Source organism: Heliangelus exortis, chromosome 1 (assembly GCF_036169615.1).
Source record: "Heliangelus exortis chromosome 1, bHelExo1.hap1, whole genome shotgun sequence".
Lineage (NCBI taxonomy): Eukaryota > Metazoa > Chordata > Aves > Apodiformes > Trochilidae > Heliangelus > Heliangelus exortis.
In genome coordinates this window covers 159,870,252-159,896,947 of record NC_092422.1, presented here as the reverse complement: position 1 = coordinate 159,896,947, position 26,696 = coordinate 159,870,252, and the positions used below count along the sequence as shown (strand labels likewise).

At 43.8% G+C, this 26,696-nt stretch overlaps 1 protein-coding gene across 1 annotated transcript in view; it reads left to right on the top strand.

Moving 5' to 3' along the window:
• Positions 1 to 19,018, top strand: part of KCNQ1 (potassium voltage-gated channel subfamily Q member 1) — a 476,140-nt gene extending 457,122 nt beyond the window's left edge. The window contains exon 16 of the mRNA XM_071733362.1: positions 17,296 to 19,018. Coding sequence (XP_071589463.1) covers positions 17,296 to 17,451 — 156 coding nt within the window. The 3' untranslated portion in view covers positions 17,452 to 19,018. The remainder of the gene's footprint in view (positions 1 to 17,295) is intronic.
• Positions 19,019 to 26,696: the final 7,678 nt, after the last annotated feature.

The window sequence follows — 26,696 nt, the reverse complement described above, 5'->3', positions numbered from 1 at the left end:
ATACTTGACATAGATTTTACAAGCTGTGAACACACAGTGCTTACTCATTCTGGACCAGAACAGCAAGCACAAAGCAGTAGGACTGTATCAGCCTGCACCCTTGGGTTGATCACCTGTGGCTCTACAAGTGTGGGAAGCATGCCTTAACCCTTTGGCCCCAGGACACCCCAGTTGGGGAAGGTATCACCTCCCTACAGGCTGCCATTGCCCGTGACAGTATGACTATCCCAGAGCATCTGTGGTTGGTGGCTAAGTTGTCTGGTGCTGGCAAGCAGCCTGCTCCTCTGTAGTCATGATGACCTATGAAGCAACTATTGCTATAGTTTATTGGCAGGGTGCATTGCTGAATTAACAGCAGGAATAGAAGGAATGACATTCCTGATGTTTACTGGGGCAGCTGCTGGCACTAGTGTGTCCAACATTTGTCTTCCACCAGCTCACGAAGTATGTGTAAAACAGAAAGGACAACACCAGTTCATTATTGCACGCCTAACCCTAGCCCCAGTAGAGATCCACAGACATCCATAATGCAGGGTTCTCTGGTAAATAGCAGGATTTCAGGGTAGTCTAACATTTATTCACTCATGCAAGGAAAAATTTGTCTCTCCTCTAAGCTGTAACTGTCTACATCTGTTCCTGGTCTGTAATTGTCCTGATTCCTGAAGCCACACCTTGAACTAAAACTCAGGTTTAACTGGACCCTAAAGAGAGGTGTGAATTGTACCTGTGTAAATTAATGCATGGAGCAGATAAACTGCAAGACAGCTATAGACTGTGCATTCGGCCAGCTGAAAACACCGTGTTCCTCCCCAATGCCTCTTTTGGGATCCACCCTGCCTTTGGTGTACAGAGGTTATTGCTATGTGCTGCACACTGTATCTTCTGTGGCAAGGGAGGGAGAACTTCCAGCAGCAATGAGCTCAGTGTTATGACGGTTTTCAGGCCTAGTGCAGGTATCTGGCAAGTGCACTGCTTGGTGCAGGGACCCATTCGAGAGAAAAAGGGAAGTCCAGGGTGATTTTTTTCTTTCCTCTGCTTTCTTTGAGCAGTGCTATTCACCTGTGACTACTGCAGTCACAAAGCTTTGTGTAAAGTTTCATCTTCCCATCTTTTCCTTCCTCCCAAGTAGCCAACCCCCAGTAAGCAGGCACTTAATTCAGAACCAATACCAGTGTGTCCAGCCCAGATCCCACCATGTGGAGAAGAGACTCAGAAGAAAACACTCAAAGCATTACCCTAGGTGTCAACAGAACTTTTCCTTAGGGCTGTAATGATGAGGAAACAGAGGTGGGTTGCTCTCTGTGCTCACTCTTAAGGTATGGGTGGGCACAGGGCCCAGGCAGAGCTGGCTACAGACCCCACTTGCATCCCCAGCTCCTTTTCATGACTTGGTGAACAATGCACACCAGATCTTCACATGTCTTAAACTGCAGCCTTGTATAGCTATTTTTCCACACACAAACATTCTCGTTTTCCTCCTTCTTGTGTTTTTGTTATGCTCTTCACATTGGCTTTCCATTATTAATGTCCCTTCGTTACACTGGTAATAGCTAGGTTCCTTCCCTGCAGATGTATTTTTCTCCTCTCCCCAGAGGGTTTGTGGGCATGCAAGGCAGGGAGCAGAGCAGTGAGAAGTACAGCCTTCATAAATCAGAAGGCTGAACAAACCTTTCCCAAGGTAAAAGCAATGCCTCAGTTGCTGTTTCATGTAAAATAGTTATTTTATCCTGTGATACATAGAAGTTTGTTTCATACACTGGAGGTGCCTTCAGCAATGAATCTTCCCATTGAATATAAAGCCCATCTAACTGATGAGAAAAGAGGGATTTTTTTTAAAAAAATGCATTTCATCATGTAATGTTTACATTTTCTTTACATTGTTATGGACTTACTGACTATTTAGCAGCTGAGACTTTTTAATAGTTCTGGTTTTCTTCTTTTTTTTTTTTTTTTTTTTTTTTTGAAAGCTAAAGGTATCCTGTCAGATTTAAGGCCAGAAATTGACCTACTCTCTGTATTTGCCAAGTCCATGTAATTCCTTGCACAGGGTATTTTCATAAACGAATGCCTCAGGAAGGTTGTTTTAAAAGGAAAAAATGTTGGGCAGGAGCCCAACACCCACCGATAACAAACACGAACAGCTCAGCAGAGGGGTGAGCAACCCCTTGGTGAGAAACCTCAGGGCAGCTACAGGGCGATGAGTAACCCCCACCATTGGCCATGCTTTGGCACTCAGAAGCCATGAGTCAGCCTCCCCCCCCCCCCATTTCTAAATTACAAGGGGGAGGTTGGCTTAAGAGTCTTTAAGCTTTAAAAATAATAATACATGTGGTGGTTTTGTTTTTGCCTGCCTCTCTGCTGTTTGGACCCCTGACTAGACATTCTGCTGATGTTTTCCCATATCTCTCACTAGCCCTGTGGTCCAGCACAAAGTTACATCATTTTTTTAACTGCAACCTGAGGTTCTCATCTAATCATTTCACTCCAGGAGCTGGGGATTAACAAACAATAAATATCACAAGACTGGCAAGGAGCTCCGAGAGCTCGCACTGGTGGTTGCTGCAATAACAAACTTGGATGTTTATGCAGTGCAGAAAATAGACGCAGTGAGAAAACAAGCTTCAGTTTCAAGATATAAATCTTCCCAGTTGTGAGAAATAGCTTCAGAAAGCTGTTTGTTTTAATTAATAGCTGCAGAATGGTGAATAATTGGGATAAAATAACTGATCCAAACCCTCACCTAAATCCTAGAAGAAAAAAAAAAAGAAACCCAGGCATTACAATTGTGTTCTAAGGTACAAAATTTCAAGCTAGTTTGTGGCTAAGCATTTTCAAGTAGGAACTTATAAACTAGACTCCTGAACCCAATTTTAAAGAAGTAACTGTCCCAATTTTAAACCTGGCCATTCATTTAAGTTCCTATTTATAGATTTAGGAAATCTTACTCAAAGCTTCATTTCTAAAAAATATACCTTGGCCTCTTTCATAACTATATTTTTATATTCATATATAGATATATACATAGCGAGAAAGATATATGCATCTCTAAAATTCCTGGCTTCAGACTTTGACTTGGCAGTGAAAAGAATGCGTGAGGAGGTTTATGAAAAATAAATCTTTGCATTCCTCCAGCACCTTTCACCTGAGTATCTCTAATCAGTTTACATCAAGGAAGGATTATGCCATATAGGGGAATATTTTCAGCCCTGTTCAACCCTAGAGGAAGCTGCAGCACAGAGCAGTCTGCTGACTTGTCCTAGGTTGTCACGGTGCACACGATGGGTTTTCTGACCTGACCCAAGATAGGGAATGCCATCTGTCTCCTCTGTTCCCCTGCTGCTGGTCTCCCCATCCACCCTGGGGGCTGCCAATCCCACTGCCACCCCCTACCATCTCCATTTCTCTGCTCATTTCCCACACCCCATCTACCTCCACATTTTGGAAAATGGTGCCCTAGCCCCGAGGAGTCGAAAGGGTAAAAAGTAGACACAGTTTTATGTGTGGGTGACAAAGACGCTAAGAAAAAGCGGTTGTCTCGCCAACACCCCCCTAAACGCTTTGCTTATGTGTTTTATGTCTTTCTCTCGTTCTTTATCTATTTTGTTTATTTAGATTATAAACTCTTCAGGCCAGGGATCCTGACTCCTTCTCCTGCCTTTACAACACCTACCACAGCGCGGCCCTGAAGCTGGTTGGAGCCCCGCGCAGCTACCACAGTACAAACAATAATAAATAAAACCAGGACTGTGAAGAGATTATAATTAGAGCTGTGCAAAACTCAGCAGTTTTGGTTTGCATCGGTTCCTCCCTGCTGAGTCTACATTGTGTTTTGGATTTGTATGCAAAAAACCCAAAGCAAAACTCCCAAAGTGCCAAGTGTGGCCTGGTCAGGGCTCAAAATCATGCACAAACCAGGGTGTTTTTAATGGTTCCTCCCTGAAATTATAAATCTGCCAAAGCTCAGTCCAGGTTTACTGAAAGGTTCTTGAACCTCTGCAGATTTTGGGGGCCAGCCAAGTTTTCAGTTTCATTACAAAAGTCTCTCTCAGCTCTGCTTAACATACTAATTGCCCCTCCGCGCTGCCCTGTGGCTAACAAGAGGATTTAATCTTCCCTGGCTGCCCGTGCAGATCTACTTGTGAGTGCCATGGCTGGCTTTAAAATCATATTTCAGATTGCCACATTCCCCCACGATGCCTGAATGCCAGGGGCAACCAGAACCACATCCGAAATCCTGTGCTGAGGAGTTTGCTCTGCCCCGGGGTGTAGCACCACGGCCACCTTCAGCTGGGCAATCCTTCACCCTGCTCATCCATCGGGAGGGAAAGGATGAGCAGGAGGCTGGGGTGGGGGAAGGCATGGCTGGCAGCAGGGATGGATAAGCTTTGACTGGCTTGTGTGCATGCTTCCTGCTCCCCTGTACCTCTCTTGTAAGGGCTGGGGTAGGGGTGGAGGGCACCAGCTCGAAAATAATGATGATGCTTTTGTGGCCAAATGGCCCAAAGGTGGTGAGTGGGGCAACAGCACGCACCAGGGCTGAGGGGTACCTAAATGAACATGCCCATGTGCTCAGCACAGTGACAGATAGGGCCCTGCTAGAGCATCCAGCATCTCATGAGAGTAGAGATCTCCTGGCTTGCAGGTCTACGAGTCTTCTTCCCAGGCTGTGCAAGCAAGGCTGTCTCCTGGGGCTCCCCTGCGGTCCTTCTGTGCAAGACCATGTGCATCCTAAGTCACAAGTGTTTGAACTAGAGGTGGCAGGAGATTTGAAATTGAAATGTTTCTTTCCTGGCAAAACTTGCATGACCTACTACTGTATTTCATAAAATCATATTGATTTTGGTGAACTTTTTAGTTTAGAACAATAATTCAAATGAAGTGAGGCTTTGAATGGAGGTATTTCGGTGTTTTTACAGATGAAAAGTTGTGTGGGCATGTATTTCATGGTGATTTTGTTTTCTGCAAATGATTATCAGATAATAAAGGGGGAAAATTAGATTTCATGGCAAAGAAATTATTTGCTTCTACCTAGGTTTGGCAAAGTCTGGAGTTCTGGAGGCTTTTTTTTTAATTTTAATCTTTTTTGCAGAGTAAAAAATTCACTTTCTTATTTACAATAATTAAACCTTAGCTCAGATTCCTAGGGAAAAAAAAATTTTAAAAAAAAAAGCAGTTTCAGCTGGCTATGCCAGCAGTAAGGGAAAGCAGGGTGAAAAACCCCATTTTCTTTGGTGGGCCACACAGTGCCTCAGCTGCAGCACCGTGTGTGACCCCTGTTCACATAGGGCTTTTGCTTTTCCCTCTGTTCCTGTGTAACCTGGAATCAGTAAAAGAGGCTTTTAAGCACAGAGGAGGATGCATTCATGGCCCTGGGATCCAGGCTGGAGGCAGCTCTCATATGTAAGGAGTCTTTGCTGTGCTGCACAGCTCTCTTGGACTTGCTCCAGAACCTCGCCAAGGCTGGACTGTGGACCTGTGTGACACAGGGAGGACAGGAAGATGCAGCAGGGGTGAGCAAGGCCATGCTTTTCAGTATCAGTAGGGCTTAAACATGCTCTTTCATCCTGTTTCATGGTTGGGCATGCAATGAAGGAAGCCAAGCATGCTGGTCGGGCAACCAAAACCTGTGTCTCAATGTCATGGATTCTTGGTGATGGTCATTTTCTGGTTTACACTATACAGGTGCAGAAGGACCAGCAGCCAGTCACAGCCAGGTTTTTTTTGTGCACATCAAAATATTATATAAAAGATTTCTAAAGTATTAATTAGGAAAATGTTAGGCATTTCATTTTCCTTCTCACTGATAACTCGTTGGAGTTAAACCAGCTTGATTTAAAAACACGGCAGAACAACAAAGAAACCAGGTATTTTTAAATACAGCTTAGACTTATTGTAGATTATATTGAGTCAGTCAATCAAAGTCACAGTTCATGGTGAGTAAAGAGAATATAAGAGCAAACAGATGTAAAGCTAAGCAATTAAATCTGTGGGGTTCTGAGTAGTCACTACAGGTATCTATTTTATTATTGAATCTTAGCTTATTGACCTGAATAAGATCTGTTGTTTTGTTGGGTTTTTTTTCCCACAGCAGAAAGTTGCCTAAAAACCTCCATGGCTTCCTTGTTCTTCTTCTAGAACCTCAAAAAAGCCTGTAACCCAAAAATCTTAATTAAACTGCTGCACCACATTAAATTATTTCACTAAATGCTGGGACAGTGAAATCTCACCAGGCCATTCTCATATTCCTACACCTCAATGTTCATGTTGATACATGTCCCTTTTTATTGCTGTGCTTTTTCTCTGCAATGATATGTGCAAAAAAGAGACATGCAAGAGAAAAATGAGTGTTTCTCTGAACAAGATGTATAATATTCTTTTCCCCAGCAGTATTCCCTGCAGTATAAGGCTAAAGAGCTGCAAGAGTGATAGTAGGTACATCCGACAGGGCTTTTTTTTTTTTTTCTCCTTAATTAGCAGAGCAGTGCCTTGCAACAGAAAAATGAAGCAGGTTTCTGCTGACTTAGCATATGCTTCACGAGGAAGAAATCTATCTGGCAATTATGGCTTTGTGTCTCTTGCCCTGTCTCCTGTTGTTTGTATAAGACACCAGTACTTCTGCCACGGGCTTCTTCATACAGCTGTCCTGTCAATGCCAGCTTTCATAGGTAATCCATCTAGCTCAGCAGAGTTCAAATAAGACACCTCCCTTTCTTTACTTTAATTAATGCTTTATTTGAGTCTCCCCTGGGGATGTAGTCATGCTGATTTTTCAAATTTCTCTGTTCTTTTTCAAGCACAAAAGAAATGGAAAATCCACCATTCAGATTCTGGATTTGGAAAATCTGCTTTACTGAGTCTCATCAGTCAGTGCTTTAAAAGCCTGTGGACATCTCTTTAGCTACAGAACACACTATGTGACTAATTCTCTAACTTGGGAAGGAGAAGTCAAATTCATTCTCCTTGCAATCTCTTCTGATGGTCTGCTACTGTAGCTATAGCCACATGCAAGGATTTATGCTGTCACAGCCCACGTACTGCTCAGACCCTCCCAGGTGCTGAGAAATCTCAGCTCAAGTCAGGAACTGTTTCTTGCTGTGTAGTTGCTTTTCCTGCACAGATTGTGCCTCGTGGCTTTTGCTGATCCACACCAAATGCTGTGGCTTGGTACGACTGAACAGACAGACAGACAGACACCCTCAGCATCAGGTCACTGTGGCTGCAAAACTGGACCAGACATTACTAAGTCCATCCAGGTGCTGTGACTTTTAGAAGAATTCATTAAAAAATCTCTGTGTGGCAGTGGTGTATACACAAAGCAAGGCTGTAAAATCCATGACAGATAAGCAAGACAGGCTAAAACCAAAGGGTTCAGCATGTTTGAATCAGTAGGGATCAAGAACTGCTACACCCTCAATCAGCACTGTCTGATAATATTTTACTTGCTTTGGGTTTCTGTGTTTTAATGAGCAAACAATGGTGTTTTGTAATCCTCATTATTTAAATACATAATACCACTTTTTTGCTTCTGGAGCTTCTTCCTCAAATTGCATTGTGTGTGTTAAGCAAGGCTTGTGACAATCATTCAAAGAGTATGAGAGCTTTCAGTGAACTTGCCACATAAAGGTGACCTTAGAGGCTTGTCCCATGCCAGATAGAGAAGAAATAAGGGCAGAAATTTTTGCTTACCCTCTTCAACAGGTTTTAGCACAGAGGTACAGTTTTGATACTCCAAAACCCTTATGAGTTAGCTCCTATCAAACTTGCTTCATCACTTTCACCGAAATAGAGAAGGTCAAAGTGAGTGTCTAGGCACAGCTTTCCTTGGAACAATGAAAGGCATTTTGAAGGCTTGATTTCCTGACAGCAGCACAAACCTCCACACAGCCTAGCCCTCCGTTTTGCCACAGGGTTTGGCTAAAGCATTATGACAATTCTTTTCTACATCTGAAAAGACAGTGGCCTTCCAGTGACACCCGCTGACCTCTAGATAATCATCCTATGCTTCTGCATCCATTTTTTTTCCTGGCGTGACCACACTTCCAGCCTTGCTCTGCTGTGCCCATTTCAATCCCCACAGAGCCAGCTGTAGGAAAGACAAAGGAGCACCCACACCTTCTCTTCTCCTGTCCTTTTCTAACAGGGACTGATCTTCCTGTTTTCCATTACAACTTACTTCTTTCCTGCAGCCAACACATCAGTCAACATTTTACATTACTCTTATCTTCCACAGGTCTATGTCTTCTGTTTTGTACCAAATCTCAAACTTACCCTGCTTCATGTGACTTCGTGTCAGAAAGATAAGAAATGGCAGACTGTTTGATTTATGTGGTTAACAAAAATTGATGAGTCTCATCCAGAAAGTGACTCATCCTCAATGGAAGAAGGCTGACCTGAGAAGTAAACTGGATCTTAGGTCTATGAAGTCCTGGTCTAGTCCTACAAGAACTTCCTGGAACTTTTCTAGTACCTACACGTCTGCCTATCTAGAACACCATCACCATAATGCCTGTGCTCCTCCCAGTAGTAACACTCCCTCTCTCCCCCTCCCTTTGCCTTTCTTGCAAATCTATAAGAAAAGATGGACCGATATATAGGATTAAATCTGTGTGCTTGTGTCAATGAATGGCAGCTGTGTATCAATACTTGTGATAAGGCACATAAATGTTACCTTGCCACACACAGTCCATCAGCTGTGCTAACTGGATGCTTGTTAAGCTCGATGTCAGGTCAGTAGACCTGGATTAAGTGGATTTGCTCGCTGATTTCAGTATCCATAAGTAATCCTTGCAACTAAACTGAAAGAGGCAAACCAGCTGCAGCACAACCCGAAGCGTCCTCTTCATTACGGGAACCGGTCAAGCCTATTTAGCCATGAGGCTGGTGGAGTCAGATTTTGTTCTCACGAAGGAGGTTTAATAGAGCTCAAAAAAGCAAAGGTAAAGGCAAAACAATCAGAGCATAGAAGGCTTGATACCATCTCTTCAAATGTTTAGGTGAAGCATAAATACTGAGTTCATCACACCCATCTAAAATGCTGAGTTTATCACATCCATCTAGTGCAAGACTAAGGTCACTTCTTTCTCAGTGCTCCTTTGGCAACATATAAATACTCAGTGCTGCGTTTTCTTTTTCTTTTTCTCCGTCCAGCATTGTTTAGAGATTTAAAAATTAAGTTAATCAGCATCTTGGGGCGTAAGTCCCAAGCTTGCTTTATTGTGAAATTAAGGTGTGACTCACAGTTGCTGCATACCCACCTTTGAGGCTGGACTGGCTTTGTTATTTTTATGTGTTGTTTCTTTCCACGCTGGTTTTGCAGCAGGACTTGTAGCCACACAATCTAATGAGCTGAGAAATGGCAGTGCGTCATCCAGGGTGGGGCTGCCGAGCGATGTCGCAAAGAGATGGCAAGATTACAGGGAGGATCTGAGCAGGATCTGGAGGAGGGTGAAGAATGAAATGTCCTGAAACAACAAAAATAACCATTTATGTATGTAAATCAAGAGAAAGAGTTTTTGCAAAGTCTGATTTACCTGCCGGGGGAAAACTGGGGGGGTGGGGGAGGAGAAAACAACGTTTCAAAGCGCTGGCTGCAGACACACAGGTGCACGTGTATGTAGCTAAAATGAGATGATCTCCCTCAGTAATTCCAGCACACCCAGCAGCCAAGTGCTGCTGCAGGATGGCAGCTGTGGGGAGTTACCATTGTGTCCACTCAACAAGTGGCACCACTTGAATTTCTTCAGCTAGAAACAAGTACTTCTGGGAGCAGTAGAAATTACGCTGCCTGGCTTCCTGTGGCTCTGTATTTTGTGGTTGATTATCCGAGGCTAATAAGGGGCAAGAGTTGAATAAAGCTTTTCCTGTGGTCAGGGCATCCTGTGTGGATTCTCCGGGGTCTAATAATACAGTTCACCTTCCTCTTCTGCCCTTCCTTCAATGAGGCACTAATTTGGATGTCTGTCTTCTGCACAAGTGCAGACTTTCAGAAATCTGTCCAAACTTCTTATCAGTAAGGACTCCGGAAAATGTATCTGAAGCTGGCCAGCTTACTCCAAAGCTGCTGTGGCAACATATTCACAGATACATCAGCACCTAAACCTCATTTGCTTAGAAGCCCGGATTTATTTGAAGAACAAAAATAGCACCTTCCCCAAAGCCACACTGCTAACAAAATCTGTGTGCTGACCAGGCCTGCTTTAGAAAACCAGGGCTGAACTCATGAGAATTGCTTAGCTATTAAATGGCATCTTACACCAGAAGCAGCAAACACAGACATGTGTCTTACTGCAGAGGTTCATCAGTGCAACTGGGGCATAGGAAATACAAAAATATAACGCTCACCAAAAGGGTATGGGCAGGAAATGCCCCAGGAACAGAGGGGTAGACCTTTGTGCTTTCATTTAAACAGGAAAGGTAGATGGAAACCAAAACAAATGAAACTATACTTAAAATAATGATTAGTATATTCTAGGCTACCAAAGGTTGTAACACCTGACCTAAGAATGGGTGGGGATGTTTGGGATAAAGGAAGGGAGGCTTGGAAAATTGTGGACTAATCTGGATAAGTTTCATGGAATGAAAATAAACAACAGATATCTGCTGAAGGGTGCACAGGACAAATCAAAAAAGACAGCCTGGTGCTCTATATAATTTTTGGTGCCCCTGGAGAATTGGGTCGTGGAATTGGGAGGCTGTCGTGGAAGTGGGCTTTGTGTAGCTTCCACTCATATACCTGTTTTTCTGACCTTTAAGGCTAATGGCAAAAGCTCCCATTGACTGAAGCTGGTCTTGCTGTGCTATTTGCATCCTGAGCAAACGAACACAAGGAGCTGCACAGCTCAGTGTTGGGGCAGGGAGCACTGGACATTTGCTACATGAATTTGACATCCCACCATGGGATGATTCCCTGTGTACGTGCCACCTGACAACCTTGCTTTGGGATACAGCAACATCTTAGGCATCAGGCCAATTCCAAATCTGTTACAACTCATCCCAAAAACAGACAGTTAATGGGAGTCTGTTCATCAAAGCCCTCTTATTGTTTGTTGTTGTTGTTGTTGTTCTTTTAAGAGGAGAGACAAGCTGATAGTTCTCTACTAATACAAATGCCAGAGTCATCTCATGAAGGATGCAATTATAGATGCCAATTATCATTCTTCAGAGACTTAAAAAATGGTGGTGTAGATATATCTCTGTGTGTATGGTGTGTGAGCACTTTAGAAGACTCCTAAAGCTTATCCTAAAGGTATAGTCTTGCACATTGTTGACCATTCTGGCTCCAGTCCAGCAAAGCACTTAAATATTTGGTGAACTCAGCAAGACTCTTCACATGCTTCAAGCTGACACATCCATAAGCATTTTCTTGGACCAGGCTCACAGAGATTCCACTAGAGCTGCCCCTCACAGAAGAGGTATCTCCTCAAGCTAGTTGTGGTCTTTATGGTTGGCATGGCCATTTGATTCCTCATGGGCAGCTGCCAACAGGCTAGGTCAACATTCACATTACATGGCCATGTTAAAAAGAACGAGGGAAAAAAAGTGCCTCAGTGGCTTCAGCATTTCACCTCAGTGAAGTTTCTCTAGCAAGGGACAAGCAAGGTGAGAAGGAGGCAGTTTTGCATGCAGTGCCATAGAGAAAAGATTTCCCCAAATCAGCAGTCTCTGGATAGAAATAAATCCACTCAGAGACATGCTAAAAAATAAAGTGATTCCTAAAATAAACAATTCAGACTTTGAACCACACGATAAGCAATTAGTGTGTTGAATAATTAGGTGTAACTGTAGGCAGGGAGAAGCTACAAGACCAGATGTGCCATTAAAGCTAAACATAGGCTTTACAGGATCTAATCAAATCAGTCCACCATCTGGTACAAGAAGAAAAATCATGTGACAGACCTGGTCAACATGAGAAAACGGCACAAATTTCTGGATAACGAGCTTAAGCTAAATCAATATGTTACACAAGTCAGGAATGGAAGCATCTATAAAATGGATTGCACTAGTTCAAATAAATCATATCTGATTTTACTAAATTAATACCATTTTTTCCTATGAACTAGACCTTAGGTGGCCCATCATGGCTAACAAGTTGGAATTATTCAGAAATAAGTACAAGTAGGTAGGACAGCTCATGGCATACAAAGGTTCACATACACTTGTCATACAAAATCAATCCTACCCTTCAGACAACTCCTTTCCAGTTGGGTTTAGAGCCCTCAAATCAAGTGTTCCTAAATCAAAGCTGCAGCGAGTGGATTGCGCTCCATTTCAGCTGCCTTGGGAGACAGGAGCTGCAGCAAAGGCTGGGTCTGAGGAAATGGCCTGTGGGGGGAGAAGGTTTAGGGGATGGTAAGCCTAGAGGTGAGCCCAGAGGTAGGGCCTCTGCTAGAGAAGGGATGCTCAGTGGACTGAGCTGAGGACTTGGTAGTTTGGAAACCCTGGGCTGGGATGTTGTGTTTGGATGCACTGGGGCAGCTGGCCATGGCAGCTCTGGACCTAAATGTGGTTGAGTTTGCAGTGGCAGCTGGAAATTATCACATAGCACACTCTGGGAATGCCATTGCTCTCTTTCTGTGGCCCACTGTGCTTTGGTGGCTCCTGGTCACTCATGCTTAGGTTTGCAGTTTGTTGTGGGATGAGGGCTGCCTGGATGGGAAGTGTCCTGTCAGGGAGAGGAAGCCTGGTTATCTTGTGGGGCTTCCAGGACTGAAAGACCCATGGTACAGAAGCTCCAATAGCAGGGGATGGAGCTCAGCAAGGCAGTGGCTCTTACAGTACTCCACCACTGCCACAACACCTTGGACTGTCCTACAGACACATCTTCATGGTTTTGCCCACTTGAGTGAAGCAAACAGGAAGACAAAGTCAATCCAGCTTCTCCAAAGGCAGAACTTATTGTTGCTCTATGGCATTTTGATTCACAAATTTGGGCTGCCTTCTCGTGCTGCATTCCCAGTACCAGCAGCCCAGACATATTGCAGACAACTGCATGAAGGCTGTATATACATTTTGATCAGTTCATGTCAGATTGCTACAGGCAGGGAGAGAGCAGAGCCTTTGGGAGGTGACAGCAACTACATTTGATTTATGGGGTTTAGCTTTTGATACAAAGGTCCATCTACTTAGCAACATAAGAGCAAGGGTTTGGGTTTACTTTGGATTTACTTCAGTACTCCAGCAGACCATTTTCCCCTTCTGCTACTCCTCTGGAAGTAGTTCAAGTCAATGTGTTATGCACATAACTGGTACTGGCTTTCCCAGCCTCCAAAAATCACATTTGAAAAAATAGGCACAACCTGGGGGGGGGGGGGGGAGGATTTTTTTCTGAGTTCAAGTGCAAGGATTTGGGGGAGACCAACTGAGTTTTCCACACATGCATTATTTTTAAAGTGTGCATGTGCACAACATGTCAGTCCAGAATGTGGTAAATCCCCAGCATGATCCAGCTTTCCCCCTCTAAACTGCTGCCATTCCGATGGTCCCGTTCTCCATGAGGTATTTCTGCAGCAGGACTAAACCGAGGTATTTAGATGAGGGCTGACACACCAACTTTCACAAACAGCATCTCAAAATCCACCTCAAACAGCACATGGTTATTGAAAGCCAACCTGGTGCTCAAGGTGAAGGGCAAGGACATCTTGCATCCCTCAGGCTGACTGACCCAGTTCCCCTTCATGGCTCTCTGTGACTGAAGCTGCTTGCAAGACATTTTCTTTGTCTACCAGCCCTGCATGTCACCATGGAGTCCAGCCCCTTTTCACAGGGGGACGTTAAAATGAATACACATTTCAACAGCCCTTCAGCTCACCTCACAGCCCCAATAACAACAGTGTAATATTTTAAACTGCTTTTGCAAGTCTCCTTTCTGCAGGACAGTTGAAAGGACATAAAAGCATTTTAACAATTTTATAGATTGTCTCCGGAACGCTTTTGTGATGTGGGAGAACAGGGGTTTTGTTGCCATTTGCCCATGGACAGCTGCCAAACTCACCTGTCTCCACTGAGCCTTGGAGGGGCATATCACATCTCTCTGGAAACCCTGCGGCCAGCCGGGGATGGCTTCTCACTTTACTCAGCTGAAAAACATGTTGCACAATTTAACCCTTTGCCCGTGCACTTGCCTGGGTGTGTGACTCAAAAACCAGCGACTCATTCTGCTTGGATTTAAGGAAGGCAAATAGCTGCAAGGTGGTTTTAGAGAAACCTAAAACCAGGACTTTCTTGTGAAAAAAACTTCTGACCCTGCAAGTCACCACCCTCCCGGCTGCAGCCAAGCCGTGAAGTTTTCACAACTCTCATTTTGTAACTCCTTAATCACAGTTAATCAGCCTCCAAATTTGACCCCTTTTTTAATTCAACACAATTCAACATGGTACTTAAGAAATTGCCTTTCTGAATAAAGTTTTACCAGTCTAGTTGCATGTTTGAAGTAAGGCATATTTTAGAGCATCTGAAGCCAGAAATAGATAGTTTGTGCCTGTGTTTAAAATACAAATCTAAGGATTAGACAAGATCTGCCACTGACCACATCTTCTTATGGGTCACTTAATTTTGCAGGGTCCTGCTTCTAATCTCAAAAATTATCATTAAGCCCTCCCATGTATATATACAACTCAGGAGAACTTAGAAGCTTCATTCGTTAAGGTTCAGGAAATATTTTCAGATCCTTGCTTGGAGGTGTGACAGAAGCATACTATTATCTACTGCCTTATGTATACATTTCTTTTTTTTCCTCCCTACAAATGAATATTTACATTCTCCATTTTCCTCCTCCTCTCCTGGAAAGCAAAGTACATAAAATTAAGCCCTATCACATTCTTTCACTGAGTTGGCAAAATACAGAGAAATACAGCAAATTTAAATGATATGGAATATGCAGGTATAGCTTATCTAAGATCAAGCGTGCAGATCAAAATCAACAAAGCCTCACAAAAGAAAGCCCCAGAAAATCTTTCATCTGTCTGATCCCATTTACCTGCCTACACCTCTTTTTACGCTACTGTAATATATTAGTTTTGCTTTAGTTTCTGCTCTGCACAACATTTCTGCTTAAGATTCTGTTGAGTCATTACCAGCATCAGCCAAACAGGCTTTTCAAGAATGGAGGAGAAAATAAAAGCTGTGGTTTTAAAATTAATTCCATGCTGCTTAACCCTTAAGCCACTAGTGACTTCCAGACTTACAAGCGAGTTAACGCTGAGCAGAATATGTAGCTGTAGTGTCCAAGATGAGAACATTGACAGTGCTTCTGTTGGTGATGACACCAGAGAGAGAGACCAGCCACAGCCCCACTGACCACTCTCTCCAAGCAACTCATGAGATACAGAGATGGCAGAGATGTTACTGGTGGTGCAGGGGTCAGGCTGGCCAGGAGGTGGCTGGGCCTCTGCCAGACACAGCCTCTGCCAGGGTCCCTTCCCCTCAACCAAATACAGTCAATATCCACTGGAGTGGCTGTTCAACTCTGGCTCATCCCAAGCCAGGCTTGGCAGCAGCCACCCTGTACCCAGGGGTCCTGCAGTGAGCAGTCCCTGCCCTCCCATGCCCAGACACCTTGCCCTGCCCACCCAGGCCACTTCTGAGGCAGTGCCAGTCATGCACCTGAAAGCTCTTGGGCAGAAATTGTAGGGAAGGGCTCTGTTGTCTATCACATGCCCTGAATACTACTCTGCTGCCTGAAAACATTTCCTCAGATACCCCACACCCACACCAGATCAGAGAGAGGGAGAGGGACATTTCTACTAGAAGATGGTAGTCATGAAAGTAGAAATGAAAGAGACAAGTACACCCCTCCCTCCAGGAGATAGGAGAGGGACTCCCCTCCTCATTTCCCCAACAGGTTGCAATAGGAGAGAATAGCAGTTGCCAAAATGGTATAACTTGAACAAGCTTCTGGTATCTTGAGGTTTGAGAGGCCCTCGGGGGAGCCAACACTTGGAGTGAGAAAAGCCAGAGGAGGGGAAAGTGGATAAGGTGATTTTCTTTGCCTTGGTTTTTAAAGAAATCAGCCTGCTAAACTTTCAGCCTGTGCTGCCAGTGGTTATTTCCAGAGTTATCTTTGTGCAGAACAAGGCTGAAATCCTTCTCACTCCCTCTCTTATTCTCTCTGTCTCCCTTCTTAATGAAAGCTCGGTTTAGATCTGATATCACTTTAAAAGGTTTGCTATCAAAGTTTATTAGACCCGCTGGGACAGATCACAGTTTTCAGAGGCTCAGAGTTTCACAGCAGATAACTGTAAAGTGAACCATCCAACGTTCTTCAAAATGCTCGTTTTTCTTGGGCTCATCTGTTACACAAAGCTGTACTGTATTCAAGCATCATTAAAAGCCATCCCAGCCCCTTACATGATGCTGGCCACAGTTTTGCCTTCAGAGCAAACTAGGGCAGTCAGCAGTCCCCAGCTTGTCCCACTTGCTGGTGCCAGGGTGGCCAGGGTGCCATTTTCAGGGAAGGCAGTGGGGTAATGCCTGCTTGGGGCTGCCAGATAAAGGGCAGGATTTCAAAAAGCCGCAGAAAGTACGAGAGCAGCGTTCCCTTTAAAAATCCAGATTTGCATTTCCCTGCTTAAAAATAATAATAATAATAACTAGAAAAGACTCCCCTGCCTAGGGACTATGCATGAGAAATTTCAGCTGGAAAGCAAAGAAATGAGAGGAGGGATTAGCATGTCAAGCTTCCTATAGAACAGTGGTTGTTCTTTTTAATGAAGTCATTGGTATTATTATGTGGGTTTTAGTAGGCTATCCTCCTAACAATGCATGGGAATAAACACCCTATCTGGTAGGATCTCTGACTGTAACATGTATCACAGAGGCATCTATTTAGAGTGTGAAGGGAGGGGAGCTGTTTCGCTTCCCAAGACAGTAATGGAAAGCATGATGTCCTACCACTAAGGGTGGTGAAGCACTGGGAGAGGTAGTGGGAAAAAACACTCACTATAAACAGAAGAGTGAAAGAGAGTTTCAGGGCAGATATTTCCAGGATGCATCATCACCAAGAGAAGTCGGCAACCCTGGGAAAAGGCTGAGAGAGAAAATGGCTGACTCAAGTGGTTGAGCCACCAATGTCCTGTCCTCCTGCTGCCACTTCTTATGGCTTTACACTCTTTCCTGTCACTTCACAGTGTCATTTGATCATTCTGGAGCAGCAGGCTGTACAAAACTCAGAGGAGCTGGTGGTTCTCAGATGCCAACACTCCCTGCTGGGCTTTATCCCCCCTTTTGGGCAGTTAATGCCTCTCACCAGGAGCATGTGCAACCATTTGACAGCTCATCTGCTTTCTGATTCCTTAACAGGTCATGCAGATGGATCAGAAGCTAGATGACATCCTGAACACACTTCTGGCTCAGTTCGGGGATCAGCCGCAGGCACAGATGTCAAGGCCAGCCACCCCACCTGTCAGAAAACTACAGACGACCTCAGATTCCCCCCCAGTGATCCGGAAAATTTGAAAGCCTGAGGTCAGCCACATGCCACCCTTTCATTCTTTCACATCCAGTTATTTTTAAGCCTTGGTGTCTCAGGATTCATCTGTGTCATGGGCGAAACGAAATAGTCTGTTGTAGTAGATTAAATTCAAGAAAATGAGAAGAAGCAGCAAGAAGAAGCCAGTCACAACCCTAGGAGAGTACATAAGTTTTGCACCTGCTTTATTAGCCACCTCTGCCAGCCCCTGGTGCTCCCACACAGCCACCCCCCTTTGGGCTGACCGCACACGCACAGGGGATACGCATCCCAGGGAGGGGTTGGGATGACCCCGTTCGTGGGCGTGGAAGGGGAAAAGGACTGTTTTTTTGGCATTTAATCACTAAGTTTAATGCTCACAGCATGCCCGAGAGGGGGAAAAGTGCCAGGATTTGAACATGAAACAAATGGAAATCAGTGAACAGGAAAATTAAACAGCGTGTTTTGACTTCTACCAAGCAGCGAGGATCATAAGAAGGGCAGATTTATATGCTGGTGTGAATGACAAAGTAAAGACAACAGGCTACTGCTTAAAAATATGGAAGTGCACACAGGCTGGTTGACATATGAAAGGCTGAAGCAAAGGCTTCAGCTAATTAAAGCAAAGGGTTGCAAATGAGATGAGATGCATGTTGGAACAGACAGGCAAAAGAGATAATATCTGTGTAGGCTTACTGCACAAGAGCACTGTAATAGCTATCAGCTACGCTGCTGACTGTTATGCAAAACGTTCTCAAGCTTCTACCTTCATTCAGCTGTCGTTGTTGACTCCAGTGCCCTTATTTTTAATGTAAGAAAACCCGTATGGTAATCAGCTGTAAAATATCTATAAAGCTCGGGTGAAGTCACTGAGTAACAGGGTGCTGCAGGAGAGCTGCAGCTGGCATTGAGAACGGCAGCGTCTCTCAAAGGAAACAAAAAATGCACATGCTGTTGATGAAAGCTTATAGCTGTTTCAATAAACTGCTGTATTTAATTTTAAATGCTAGGGTGTTTTGGTTTTTTCCTTGTAATCTGGTTGTAAATCGAGTGTATATGGTGGCTGATACACTGTCACTGTGAAATGGATCATACCTGGCCCTTAAGAAAAGAGATGATACGACCCTGTTACTACCTATGTAAATCATAAACCCAGCTAAAAAGGGTGCAGTGTTATTTGCTCAGGTCTTTTTAATATATTTGCATAACCAGCCATTTGAATAAGCAGAAGTATGCAGAGCAAAGACACGATTCCTGGGAAATCCCAAATATATCCTATTCCCACTCATATCCATGGAAGCAAAACCTGCACTGCATTTAAAATCAACCTGAAAGACTGGTCCCTTAATAAGTATTTATTTGGACCAATGACTGATCCATTTCAATGTAATCAAATTAGCTTCTGACTCTTACCTGTCCCTTTAAAACTCATTCCCAGCTTTGCGTGTCTGGGAATTCAAACCTGGAAAGGGCACAATGAGACTGATTCCAATCTTTAGATTGCAGGCGTGTCTTAGACAGAATATTAATGATGTGTGAGAGGCAATAAAAATAAAAAAGAAATAAATAAAAAAAGGGCAATCTGGTTTTAATTAAATCAGCTGACAAGCTGCCGTTCCATCTTGTCTGATTACTATAGAGTTACAGAACATGACCAAATACAGCTTGTAACATGGGAAAATGGTAAATAATCATTGTCAGGGCATTGAGTTGCTCCTGGCCTTCAGTCAGGGTCATGAGTTTCTGCAATGATCTTTCATGTAGCCTCACTGACTGGCAGCTCAGAGGTAAATGGGCAACTGGACATCAAAAGTAAGGTACCATTTCACCAGCCACAGGTGAAAAATTCTCCCTGGCAATCCCTTTGCCACAGAGGTTCAGAAGACAAGCACTGCAGCTTTCAGCAGAAGGGCTCAAGGGCATTTATGGCAAACACGAGGTAAAACTTCTATCTGCTACACTGCAAATATTGTGGGAGGGGAATGTATGGCCTCAGTATTGTGGACCAAGGAATGCAACAGTATTTTGCTTACTAATAAGTCTCAATAGTGTTAAGGCACTATACATACGGTAACACCTACTGCTCTGAAGTGTCTGGAAAACACACTGAACGCCTTTCCCTGGAAAATTCAGTTAAGCAAAATACAAATGCTTGCAGCTAAGATAGTGTCAGAAGGGATGAGTGTGCGGGAGGAAAGGATAAAGAGGCCCACAGTGGTCCCTTCAGAAAAAAAAGAATGTGTGCAAGTCTGTGTGCGTGACAGTGTGCATGTGTCTCTCTTTATTTTTTATTTTTTTTTTTAACACAAGCCTAAGCTTTCCTAGCAAGTCTCTGGTGAGACCAGAGCCTGAACATTTCAGGACTTGAAAATCCAGCAGTGTTGTCTAACCATATGGCTGGCCCCTGCAAACACTGCATTGGGGCACAACATGTTTAGGCAGCACCATCAGCACGTGAGCGTGACCATCACTGTTGCCATGCTGGGGAGATAAGGGTGTGCCCTGAACAAACTGCAATGAGGAAGGAAGGAGGCTGGTGGGAGACACCCATTTTCACACCATACGATGAGATTAATGGTAAAAAAAGAAGAGCAACATAGTGTGGCCTTAAAAATCTCCACACCCACAGCTAAAACAACAGTTGCTACCTAGCAAAATCTGTTTGCCCAGGGTTAAGTGTCCAGCAGCAGCACTGATGGAACCATCTGGTAATACTACCTGACCCTTCTTCTGAGCAGAGGGACTTTTTCACACTGAACAGACTGCATATGAATACAATTGCATGGCATGAGTATCTTGAGTGCCCCTCTGCCAAGATGTGCCATCAGCAAACACTCAGCAGCAAGCTGTGATTTCCCAAGGCAGGAACTGACTTCTGCTCAATGTGTTTTTGTCAGGCCTTACAATCCATTAAGCAGGCAGCAACACCATCAGATCTGGGGCATTGTGTCTGTTGCAACAATGAAATGGAAAGAGCAGGGAAGAAGCATAAGGATGAGCTGCAGGAAACTCCAGAAACCCTGAGGAGTCCTCTTGCAATCACAAGTCCTATGAAGTCATGAGATGATCTAATCCATCAAGGAACAGTACCAGAAGACCATCAGGTGAACCATGGCAGGTTCTGATAGCTGTGCTAGCTACAGTATGAATTTGTTGGATGAAATACCACCAGAAGTATCTTTTGAAAGAGACCTTGCAAAAAAAGCTTGTCATAGTTCTTGCATGTGATTGAGAAGAACTTTGATTCATATGTGTGCCATTATTTAAGTAGTTATGTGAAATCTTGGTTGGAAGTTTATTAGTAGAGGTCTTGTCCAAAGCTCTAACTTCCCAAAGGTTCACTAAAGCAAAGTCAGCAAAAGTGGATTTACATGAAGAATTTTGTCTGTGCATTATTTTTCTGAAAATTCTTAGTAATATAGAACCATATAATGGTTTGAACTGGAAGGGACCTCATCTAGTCCAACATCCCTACCATGAGCACAGACATCTTTCACTATACCAGGTTGCTCAAAGGCCTCTCCAACCTGAACCTGAACACTTGCAATGATGGGACATCTACAGCTTCAATACAAAGCTGCTTCAATACAATACAGCTTCAATACAATACAAAACTCCCCTCCTTCAGTTTAAAACCATTGTCCCTTGTTCTGTCACTCAGGCCCCATCTTCCTTTTAAGCCACCTTTCTATAATGAAAGGTCACAATAAGTTGTCCTCAGAGCTGTCTGTTCTCCAGGCTGAACAACCCCAACTCTCCCAACACCTTATAGAAAAGGTGTTTCAGTCCTCTGACCATTTTTGTGGTTCTCCTGTGGATATGTTCTAGTCCATGTCTTTATTATGCTGGGGGTGCCCGGAGCTGGACACAGGACCTCAGGTGGGGTATAACCCCAAGTGGAAGAGAGGGGAAGAATCATCTCCCTTGACCTGCTGGACACACTTTTGATGCAGCCCAGGACACATTTGGCTTTCTGGGATGCAAACACACACTCACGGCCAATTTTACATCCAGTACAATCACAGAATCATAGAATTGTTTTGCTGCAAAAGACCTTTAAAATTATTGAGTACAGCCATTAACCTAACATTTCCAAGTCCACCACTCACCCATGTCCCTAAGCACTACATATACATGTATTTTAAATACCTCCAGGGACAGTGACTCAATCACTTCCCTGGACAGTCTGTTCCAGTGCATGGCAATCCTTTTGGCAAAGAAATTTTTCCTAATATCCTATCTAAACTTCCCCTGATACACCTTGAAGCCATTTATTTCCTCTTGTCCTATTACTTGTAAAAGAGATCAACACTCACCTTGCTACCTTCTAGGCAGTTGTAGATAAGGTCTCCCCTGAGTCTCCTCCAGACTAAACAACCCAAGTTTCCTCAGCTGCTCCTCATACTGCTTGTTCTCCAGACCCACCACCAGCTATGTTGCCTTCTTTGGACACACTCCAGGACCTCAAAGTCCTTCCTTAGTGAGGGGCCAAGAACTGAACACAGACTCCTACTGTACAGCTTTCCAGTCACTCTTTCCCAAGCCTGTAGTGTTTCATGGGGTTGTTGTGATCAAAGTGCAGGACCCACCACCTGCCTGTGTTGAATCTCATGCAGCTGGCCTCTGCCTATTGATACAGCCTGTCCAGGTCCCTCTGCAGAGCCTTCTTACCCTCAGGCACAACAGCTCCCTCCCAGCTTCTTGTCATCTGCAAATTGTGGGAGAACTCAATCTCCCCATCCAGATCATTGGCAGAGATTAAACAGAACTCTCCACAATAGTGAGCCCAGGAGAACACCACTTGTGAGTGGTTGCTACCTGGATTTAACTCCATTCACCACAACTCTTTGGGAACAGCCATCCAATCACTTTTTTATGCCCAGCAAAGTGTACATCTACCCAAGGTATGAGCAGAAAATTTCTCCAGGACAATACTGTGAGAAACGGTGTTGAAGGCTTCACTAAAGTCTAGGTAGACAACATCCACAGCTTTTCTCTCATCCACTGGACAGATCACCTTGTCACAGTATCATAGAATGGCAGGTTGGAAGGGACCTCAAGTCATCTGGTCCCACCTTTCTAAGTAGAAACATGGTTTAGATGAGATGGCACAGACACAGAATTGTCATGGTCGGAAAAGACTTTCAAGATCACCGTGTCCAACCATCAACATCCAACCCTCCCAAATAAAATAAAATAAAATAAAATATACATATCTACATCACCATGCCCACTAAAGCATATCCTGAAGTACCTCATCTACATGTTTTTTTAATACCTCCAGAGATGGTGACTCCACAACCTCCCTGTCATCCTATTCCAATGCCTAACTACTCTCTCAGTGAAGAAATTCTTCCTAATATAAGCCTCTCAACAACACTTCATCAAGCTGGGTCTTAAAATTGTCCAGTGTTGGGGAATCCAAAACTTTTCTGGGGAGATTATTCCAATGTCCAACTGTTCTCATAGTGAAAAATTCTCTTCTCATGTCTAATCAGGATCTCCCCAGGAGTAACTTGCATCCATCACCCTTCATCCATGTGACTCCTTGGATAAAGGGTGTCTCCATCTTCTTGGTAGCCCCTGTTTAAGCAATGGAGAAGGAGATGTTCACAAAGCAATTACCTCATTGGTCTACATGCAATGTTCTGCATGTACCACATCATGACACCCAAGATAATCTGCTCCATAACCTTCTCAGGCACTGAGGTCAGGCCGGTTGGCCTTCCTGTAGATGGGCATCATACTTTATAACCTCCAGTCAACTGGGACATCTCCAGTTAGCCAGGACTGCTGATAAATGATGGGATGTGGCTTGGTGAGCACTTCCAACAGCTCCCTTGCTACCTTTGGGTGGATCTCATCCCAGTGGTGTAGCAGGTCACTATTTTCCTTTGGATTATGGGGACTTCATTCTGGTCCTTGTCTCTGCCTTCTGGCCCAGGGGACTGGGTACCCAGACAGCAACTGGTCTTAAAGACTGAGGCAAAGGCAGCATTAAGTCCCACACACTTTTCCTCATCTTCTGTCACTATATTCCCCCCACATCTAATAAAGGATGGAGATTCTCCTTGGCTCCTCTTTTATTGCTAATGTATTTATAGAAATATTTTTAATTGTCTTTTATGTCAGCAGCCAGATTACAGTCTAGCTGGTCTTTGGCCCTTCTAATATTCTCCCTGCGTAACTTCATGACATCTTTGCACTATGCCCAAGTCCTTCTCAGCAGAGCTGCTCACTTCAATTCATTACCCAGTCTGTATTGATTTTGGAGATTTCCCTGACCCAAATGCAGGACCTTGCATTTGGCCATGTTGAACTTCATGATGTTCATATTAAGCCCACTTCTCAAGCCTCTCAAGGTCTCTCTGTGTGGTATCCCTTCCCTCAAGTGTATCAACTGTACCACACAGCTTGGTGTTATCCACAAATTTGCTAAGGATGCTTTCAGCCCCACTTTCTTTGTCATTGGTTAAGATGTTAAAGAGTATTAGTGCCAGCAGAGACCCTTAAGGGACATCACTCATCACTTTCCATTTCAAAGTTGACCTGGTAACTGGAACTCTTTGGGTGAAACCATTCAGACTGTTCCTTTTCCATCTAATATTCCATCCATACATCTCCAATTTAGAGGTCAGAATCTCATGAGGGAACCTTTCAAAGGTCTTACAGAAGTCTAGGGAGATGCCACCAGCTGTTCTTCCCCAGCTGATGCAGTCACTCCATGGCAGACCATTAGGCATGATCTGCCCTGGATGAAGCCATGCTGTCTGTCTCTAATCACTGCCTTGTCTTCCGTATCCAGGAGGATCTGTTCCATGATTTTACTGGGCATTAAGGTGAGGACAGCTGGTCAGCAGTTCCCAGGGTCCTCCTTATTACCCTTCGTAAAAACAGGTGTGATATTGAAGGTTCCCTCTCAGCCATGCTTCTAGCACAAGGCAAAATTACAGAAAGTATTTCCAGGGAATTTCATTTCTATGTTTTCATCTCTGTTTCTACTAACATTAGTGCACTGGCATTCACCCTATTCATTTCTCCATGATGGGAGTCCAGCACACTCATCACACACCCAGCTGCTGATCAAAGAGTACATTCAGTAAGATAATTTATTCAGCAACTCTTCTCACATCAGTGAAAGAGTAATAATACCATGAATCAACATGGTCCAATAAAGTTATCTGCACTGTGCAGCCAGGTCTGCAATGGTCCCAGACCATCTTTTGATTCAGAACAGAGGCACAGACCAACCAGCCAAGGTCTCTCAAGGCCACAGAATCAGCAGGGGCAGCTGTCAGGAATGCAGTTTACCAATTCATCAAAAGACAGGAGTACAGGAGATGAAGTAAAGATTAGCTATTTATTTTCAAAAAGATCACATGTTTTTCTACCTGATCCAATTTCACAGTGAAGATACATGGTGTCCTCCCTTACTAGAGACATCGACACCAACCAAAACAAGATTTTCCACATTCCTTTTAATAATGCATGATATCCTGAAGCCTGCTGTCTGCCTATGATGATGCAAGATGCTTAGAAGTCATTACAACAAAGCCTGAGGGGATTATTTTCTCATTTCCATAATTACACAGTCAGTAATATTATCATGAAGCTATCTTATCTTAAAATGTATACCCAGATCTTTAATGATGATATTTCTGAAGTGATGTGTGGGATTAAAGTACTGGTATGATAAGGCTGCGGCAGTGAGGGAGATAAAAAGTTCAGCTTTCATCAGCTGGGGGGATTTCATTTCTGAGAAAAGGTAACTCTGCCTCCAAAACACCAACATGGGTCACAGATCTGAAATCTGCTGCCTCATCTGGAACACTGTTTCCATCTCTGTAGAGTAAAAAGTGAGAAAAGACTCTCCAGCCACCGCTGTTTCTTTCAGAATTGGATCCATTTAGTGGCCCTTTAGGTTTTCCAGCCACCTGCCTTGCTCTGGCATCACCAGAGAAACCTCTTCTGGACGTTTCTCTCACCTCTGTAGGACCATGACTCAACTGCCAGCTCATTTGCCTATGGAGAATAATTAAGATTCTATGGTGCCTCTGTTACCAGTCTCTCAGGAAGTTTTCTCTTCTCAATGATGTTTCAAACCCAAGCCCCAAAGGATCTCCGCTCGTAAATATCTTTAGGATGTGCTGTATCTCATGGATCCCTAAATGGTAAGGCTCACTCAATACTCTTCCGAACAGCCTGGACATTGTATCTAAAAACAAAAGCATATTTTAGGGACCCAAATGTGATAGGGTGAAGATCTCAATCCTCAAAATTGCATTATTTAGTATTCTGAAGGAGCACAGGCTACAATCATTGAAATGGCCCAGGAAAAGCATGGTAAAGGATCCAGGTGGACATTACTCTCAGGCAACATCTCTAGTTTGAGCAGAGCCCACCCAGCAAAACTAAACAAAATGGTAATGTTCTACATTTCTGTTGTAGGAAAAGCTTGGAGTTCCTCTCAGCTTGCCCAAGGAGCATCCTCTTTTCTTATCAAAGCAACCTCTTGCCTTAGCCAAGGAACTGTCAAAGGTAGCTGGAAATAGTAAACACCAAGAGAAAAAAGCCTAACAACCTTCATGGATCTCCAGCAAGTGGTCACTATCCTTTTTTCCTCAGCACACCACATACTTTCCTAACTTCCAGAGAACCCCAAGCTCTGGATTATATTCATGTCATTGGTGCAGGGGACATGCATGGACTCTCTCCTGCACTCTCCAGGCACACAGCTAACAGTGTGTGTCAGACACTAAAGAGTAAAACAGTGAAGAGGATCTTCCCTACAATGATCTGGTTTTGCTAAAATGCTCATTAAGTTGTGCTTAGCCCTTATTATGGCTTACAGAGGCTGCCGAATGACTCCAAAAAGTACAATGTCTTGCTGAGATTCCTGGCTGAACACCCATTTGTCTTGGGGTTTGTATTAGGTACATGTGGGATTGTGAACAGAATTTTAACTCATCTTGGTGATGTTATTTGATCTCCCTCTGAGGTGAGAGGAGCTGCATAGAAGCAAAGGAGTCCCAGGGCAAGTGCTAAAGGAAAAGGGGATTTTTTAACTTGTTGACTAATGTAACTGCTGTAGCACATCTGTCCAATCAGAGTGGCAAAGCCTGTTCCTCATTTAACCAAAGAATCCTAATTTTCAAGATGCCTGCCAAACATTTGCCTGGTACTTACCTCAGCCATAAAGGGGAAAGACCACTCACAATTCAAAAATACCTGTCAAGCATTTCTTATACATGGC